This window comes from Belonocnema kinseyi, chromosome 9 (genome assembly GCF_010883055.1).
Source record: "Belonocnema kinseyi isolate 2016_QV_RU_SX_M_011 chromosome 9, B_treatae_v1, whole genome shotgun sequence".
Lineage (NCBI taxonomy): Eukaryota > Metazoa > Arthropoda > Insecta > Hymenoptera > Cynipidae > Belonocnema > Belonocnema kinseyi.
Window position 1 is genome coordinate 118,762,866 of NC_046665.1, and position 7,609 is coordinate 118,770,474.

General features: G+C 19.9%; 1 protein-coding gene across 1 annotated transcript in view; it reads right to left on the minus strand.

Annotated features, from left to right (window-relative positions):
• Positions 1-7,609, minus strand: part of LOC117180216 (AP-2 complex subunit sigma) — a 31,920-nt gene that overhangs the window by 7,506 nt on the left and 16,805 nt on the right. Inside the window, exon 3 of the mRNA XM_033372601.1 lies at positions 1,590-1,763. Within this exon, the coding sequence (XP_033228492.1) occupies positions 1,590-1,763 (174 nt within the window). The remainder of the gene's footprint in view (positions 1-1,589; positions 1,764-7,609) is intronic.

Below are 7,609 nucleotides of genomic sequence, written 5' to 3' on the forward strand. Positions count from 1 at the left end.
AAAATCTTGAAACATTTATGTTGTTTGACTTTTTAAAAAAAATTTTTAACAACTTTTTTTCAGAACTTATAAACATCTTTAAAAATGTTTCGAATTTTTCCTAAACATATTTTTTTAATCCTGCCAAATTGAAAAAAAAAACTTTCTTAAAATCTTCCAAATTCATTTTTATTTTGTAAACCTTTCTACATATTTTTTAATGTTTTCTCGAAATTGATTTTTCCGAAATAAAAAATAATTTTCAAATTTTTTAGGAAATTTTATTTTAAATCGTTTAAAAATCCTTAAAATGCTGCAACATTTTTTTTAAATCTTGAAACATTTACATGTTTGATTTGTTTTTTTTATTTTTAACTATTTATTTCAGAACTTGTAAACATATTTTAAAATGATTCGAATTTTTCCTAAAAATATTTTTTTAATCCTGCCAAATTGAAAAAAAAACTTTCTTAAAATCTTCCAAATTCATTTTTATTTTGTAAACCTTTCTACATATTTTTTAATGTTTTCTCGAAATTGATTTTTCCGAAATAAAAAATAATTTTCAAATTTTTTAGGAAATTTTATTTTAAATCGTTTAAAAATCCTTAAAATGCTGCAACATTTTTTTAAAATCTTGAAACATTTATATGCTGTTTTATTTTTTATTTTTAACCAGAACTTATAAACATCTTTTAAAATGATTCGAATTTTTCCGAAACATTTGTTTTTTAAATCCTGTCAAATTGAAAAAAAAATTCCTTAAAATCTTCCACATTCAACACTTGGTTTAAATTGTTCGAAAACATTTCAAATTTTTCATTAATTTTGAATTTGTTCAAAACTTATAAATATTTCTTCAATAATTTGACTTAAAAATTAAATTGTTTTAAATAGAACAATTAAAATAGCAACGTTCGAAGTTTAGTTTTCTTGTTTGGTTTTGAATATTTATTTATAATTGTATTATATATTTTATTATTATAAATTATAAATTTATAATTATATATAAAATTAAGTAATTGTTCATTTTCTTAATTGAAAATTTTTAAATTGGAATGGTTTAAAAATCGAATATTTTAGACTGAAATAATATTCGATTTCAAAATTCTTTAAATAAAAATATATGCTTAAAAATTAAAAATCTCAAATGGAAATTTTTTAGAGTGAAAGATTTTCGAATTAAGCATTCTAAACTGAATGATATCATAACTGACAAAATAACAATTTAACAAATTATTTTAAAAACGGTTAAAATCAAAGTTTGACAAAATTTTTATTATAAAAATATTGTAAAATTCCAGGTCAAACAATAAATTCACGGCCATTTCCCGGTTTTCCCCGGTATCGTAAAATTCCCGATCATTTCCCGGTTTTCTAGAAATTTCTAATAATTTATACTTATTTTAATGAAATTTTTACATTTTCAAAAACATTCAATCCCTCGATTTACTATTTACAAAAAATTGCAAAAAATATTTTGCTACTATTGACACTATTTTGTATTTATTAAAAAAAAAGTCCGATGCCTGAAATTACGAAAAATTGCCAAATTCGTTGGCAGGCTTCAATTTTCTCTAAAAAAAAAGCGACAATATTTAAAAAATTACCTTGTAAAAATTAAAAACTAAGTCCAGTTCACAGACGTTGTGGAAATATTCGTTTAAGACTTCAACGAAATTGTGTATCGCTTCCAAGTAACATAAATTGTTGTCGTTAACATCGACACATATGCAAAAGTATAGGCCGGCGTACCGCCTGTACACTATTTTAAAATTGCGAAACTGCAAATGAAAAACAAAGATTGTGGTCAAACAAAGTGCAATGAACCAATCAATCTAGTCATGTCACTGTAAAAAATTCAATTTGATATCAAACTTGAAAAAAATTGAATTTTCAATAAAAAAGATGAATTTTTAAACAATAAGATTAATTTTCAAACAAAAGATTAATTTTCTACCGAAAAAACGAAAAGAAAAACATGAATTTTAACTAAATAGTAGAATTTTTAATCGAAGGAGACAAATTTACAATCAAATAGTTGAATTTACAACTACAAAAAAATCTACTTTCAACAGAAAATGTAATAGTTATCTTTTCACTCAAACAAATTAATTTTCATCTTAACTAATGAATTTTTAACTAAAATATAAATAACAATAATGTAGATATCATACTCCTAAGATTTCAAGTCGAAATATATTATATTTTTAATAAAATAGTGGAATTCTTACTAAAAAACGATGAATATTGAACAAAATAGTTGAGTTTTCTAGATAGAAAGTTGATTTTTTACCAAATAATTCAATTTTCAAACATCAAAAATTGAACTTTAACCAAAAACAATTGCATTTTTAACAAAACAGTTGAATTGTCAAGACAAAAATACAAATCTTTTAGAGTACAGTTGAATTTTCAACTAAAAAAGATTATGTTTCTACCAAAATATGAATTTTCAATCCAAAAATACGGCTTTTTTATAAAAAAAATATGGATTTTCATCAAAAAAGTTGAATTTTCAACAAAATAATTAAATTTTCTACTAACAAGTAGAATTTTTAAACAAAAAAGATGAATTCTGGACCAAAAATATGATAGTAGATTTTAAATTTAAAAAAATAAACTTTCAACCATAACAATTAAATTTGCAACCAAAAAATGTGACTTTTCTAACAAAATATAAATTTTCAGTCCAAAAGGATGAATTTTCTCTTCAAACAAAATTTCAAATAACTCTTAATTTTAAGCTACAGAAATTAATTTTCAACTAAAAAAAAAATTCACCCAAAAATTGAGTAGTTAAATTTTTGTTTATAAAAATAAAATTTTAACCAAAAACATATCGAATTTTCAAACAATAAGAATAATTTTCTACTGAAAAAAATTAAATCAATTAAAATTTTTTAAATAAAAATGCATTACTTACATTTTTCACACAGCTGAATTTTAATCTAAAAAAGGTCAACTTTTAAGCAAGTGAAAAATGAATTTCAACATAAAAGTTCTTTCTTAATCAAGAAAAATGAATTTTCAAATAAATTTTGAGAAAAGAAGATAAATTTTCTATTAGAAAGGCGATTTTTCAAGAAAATACATTAATTTTCAACCAAAAAAACAATAAATTTAAAAACAAAGAATAATTTTCTACCAAAAACACGAGTGTTAAACAAAATAGGTTAATGTTAAGTCACAGAAATTAATTTTCAAAAATAAAATTTCGTCGAAAAATAGAAGTTAAATTCAAATTTATATAAATTACTTTTTAACCAAAAAAAATATCGATTTTTCAGAAAAAAATTTCAATTTTCAACTTAGGAAATAGATTTTTAAATAAAAAAGATAAATTTTCAACCAAAATCAATTAAAGAAATTAATGTTCTAACAAAAAGATTAATTTTCAAACAAGAAAAGTCATTTTCTACTAAAAAGGAGAATTTTTATTCAAACTGTAGAATTTTCAACTAAAAAAAATCATGCAAATGAAAGACGAATAAAAAAAAACACATTTTTAGCAAAAAAAAAAAACTAAATATTTGAATCATCATAAGAAGAACATGAATTTTAAAGAAAGAAGATTAATTTTCTACTGGAAAAGCGTTTCTTTTAAGGAAAATGTATTCATTTTCAACCAAGAAGATGAATTTAAAAACAGAAAGAATAATTTTCTACCAAAAGTTCTTACACCAAAATTGTTAGTTAAATTTCCACTTGAAAAAAAATTCATATTTATCCAAAATAAACGAATTTTCTAACAAAATAGTTTAATTTTCAACCAAAGAAATAAATTTTTAACGAAAAAATAATAATTTTCAGACAAGAAGAAAAATTTTTTACCTAAAAGAATTTTCACCTTAAAAAAATTATTTCAACCAAAAAGATTAATTTTTAAGAAAGTTATTCAATTTCCAACCAAGAGGTTTTAATTTCAACGAAAAAATATTCAAAAAATTAACCCAAAAATTGAATAGTTAAATTTTTGCTAATATATATATAATTTTCAACCAAAAAATATCGAATTTTATGAAAATTGTTCCATTTTCATTTATGAAAATGCATTTTCAAATAATTTCAAAAAAAATAGATATATGTTCAACCAAACATTGTAAAGTTACATTTTCCGTTAAAAAAAATAATTAAAAAATAAGAAGTTTTCAACCAAAAAGATGAATTTTCAAACAAGAAGAATAATTTTCTACCGAATAATCAAATTAAAAAAAAAACATGAATTTTAACTAAATAAAACTAAATCGAAAATGTAATAGTTAACTTTTTACTAAAACAAATTAATTTATATATAGACGAATTCTGAACCAAAAAAAAGAGTTTTCAAAATAATTTTAAAATTGATTTCAGATTTCCAATCCAAAAATAAGGATTTAAAAAAAAACAGTTGAATATTCAACGAAATAATGAAATTTTCTACTAAAAAGTAGAATTTTTAACCAAAAGCGATGAATTCTGGACCAAAAATATGATAGTAGATTTTTAAATTTAAAAAGTTAACTTTCAACCATAACAATTAAATTTGCAACCAAAAAAATGTGACTTTTCTACCAAAAGATAAATTTTTAACAAGACTAATAATTTCAAATAACTATTTATCTTTAGGATTATTAGTTTTTCAAATTATATAAATGTAATTTTCCTGAAATTTTGGAAAAAATAAAAAAATATATTTTTTTATTTCAGGTATCAAATCAAAAGTTCAACTAGAAAATTATTCTTCAACAAAAAAGTTGAATTTAAAAAATATATATATTAGTTTTCAGCCAAAAATTTAATAGTTGATATATTTTAATCCAAAAATATTTGTATTTAAAATTTGTAAAGACAGTTCATTTCATCCAAAAAGGCCAATTTTAAACCAAATACTGGAATTTTTATACAAATAAATTAATTTTCTACAAAAAAAGGCGAAAAGATGTATTCTCGACAACAAATTTAATAGCTTATATTTTAAATAAAAAATAGTTAAATTCATTAAAAAACGAATTTTCAAACATTTTCATATTTTTTAGTTAAAAATAAAACTAATTTGTTAAAAATTAATTTTTTTGCTTAGAAATATTTTTTTTTTAATTTAAAAATTCTTCTATTTTGTACAAAATTATTCTACTTGTTTGAAAATACATTTTTTTGCTTTGAAAACTATTTTTGTTGTTGAAAATCGAACTATTTTGTTAAAACATTCATTTACTTTGCATCAAAATTCATTTTTTTTTAAAACTGAAATTGTAACTATGTCACTTTTGCTTACAATTTTTTTTGCTGAAAATGTACTATATTCCAGAAATAATCATAAATAGTAAAAGTGTTGAAAAAAAAAAATTTATCTGAAACGGTACTATTTTTAGTTTAAAATTTCTCTTTTTTAGTGGAAATGTATTCCTTTAGTTATACATTGAAATATTTAAATGAAAATTAAATATTTTTTTGCTTGGAAATTAATTTTTATAAGTAAAAATTCTACTATTCCATTTTTGGGGACAAAAAATTTTAGTTGAAAACTGATTTCTGAAACGTAAAACTCTTTTCTGTTTTTTAATTCTTCTTTTTGGTTAAAAATTAATGTATTTTTTTGAAAAATCACCATTTTCTATTGAAAAATTAATCATCAATAGAAAATGGTGATTTTTCAAAAAAATACATTAATTTTTAACCAAAAAGATGAATTAAAAAACAGAAAAGAGTTTTACGTTTCAGAAATCAGTTTTCAACTAAAATTTTTTGTCCCCAAAAATGGAATAGTAAAATTTTTACTTATAAAAATTAATTTATTTTAATTTAAATTAATTAAATTCTTTCCTTAAAGTTTATGTTTTTGGTTACAGTTTCAACTTTTTTACTGAAAATTTAAGTCATCCATATTGATTTTTAAATTAAAAATTCTTCTTTTTGCTAGAAAATAATTTTTCTTGTTTGAACAGTTATCTTTTTGGTTAAACATTAATATATTTTATTAAAAAAATCCCCTTTCTAGAAGAAAAATACAATTTTTTAACTGAAAATTCATCTTTTTTGTTAAGACTTTAACAATTTAATTGAAAATTAATTTCTTTTTTCATTAAAAATGAACTTTTTTGTTAAAAATGTAAATATATGTAAATATACTTTTAATTCGTTTTGCTCTTGATAGAAAATAATTGTCTTAATTTAAAAATTTAAATATCTGGTTGAAATTTGTGTTATCAAATGAGAAGGTAAGTATTTCATTTTTTTAACATTCTCAAATTAAAAATTCTGTTTTTTTTTTGTTAGAAAATTATTTTTCTTTTTGAAAATTTCATCTTTGTAGTTTAAAATTCAATTCTCTGGTTGAAATTTTGAAAAAAATAAATAAGACTAATATAATTATGAATTTTAATATTTAATTATTAATTTTTTTTTAACAATAGAATTCTTAATAAAAAACGACGAATTTTCAACAAATTAGTAGAACTTTCGAATCAAAAATTTGAATCTTTTATAGGAAAGTTGAAATTTCGACCAAGCAAAATAAATTTAAAAAAAACCTTTCTACCAAAAGATTTTTAATGCCAAACATTTTGTTAAAATAACTATTTATTTTTTAGGTTTATTTTTTTTTGAAATTATATAAATGTTATTTTCCTAAAATTCTTGAGAAAATTAAAAAAGATATTTTTTAAATTTCAGATGTGAAATTAAAAGTTCAATAAAAATTTAATCTTCAATAAAATAGTTGAATTTTTAAACAAAAAATATCAAATCTCAACTAAAAATTAGTTGATATTTCAATGAGAAAATATTTGCATTTAAATTTCAAAAAAAAAAAATAATTTTCTACCAAAAAAGGAGATTTTTCAACTAAAATTAGCAATCCCCCCCAACACGAAATCATACTTTTTCGTTGAAATTAAAACCACTTGGTTGAAAATTGAATTTATTTCTTAAAAATTAATGTTTTTGGTTAGAAATAAATTTCTTAAAGCTGAAAATTGCTCTTTTTGGTAAAAAATTTATCTTCTTGTTTGAAAATTCTTTTTTTTTTCGTTGAAAATTTATTTCCTTGGTTGAAAATTAAACTATTTTTTTAGAAAATCCGTTTATTTTGGATAAATATGAATTTTTTTAAGTGGAAATGTAAATAACAATTTTGGTCGAAAATAATTCTTTCTGTTTTTAAATTAATCTTCTTGGTTGAAAATAAATATATTTTCGTGAAAAGAAACACCTTTCTAGTAGAAAATTAAACTTATTTCTTTAATTTTCATGTTTCTTTCATAAGGATTAAAATATTTAGTTGAACATTAATCTTTCTTGAATTAAAATGAACTTTTTTGCTAAAAATGTAATTTTTTTAAATTCGACTTTCATTTACATGATTTTTTTTTTTAATTAAAAATTCAACTATTTGAGTCAAAATTCTCCTTTTTGGTAGAAAATTATTTTTCCTGTTTGAAAATTTGGGTGAAATTTTTTCTTTAGTACAAAATTAATTTCTGTAACTTAAAATAACAATATTTTGTTTAAAATTCTCGTTTTTGGTAGAAAATTATTCGTTGTTTGTAAATTAATTTTTTTTGTTAGTTAAAAATTAATGTATTTTCTTGAAAAATCCCTATTCTAATACAAAAATTATCTTCTCTTGTTAAAATTTAGTTTAAAATTC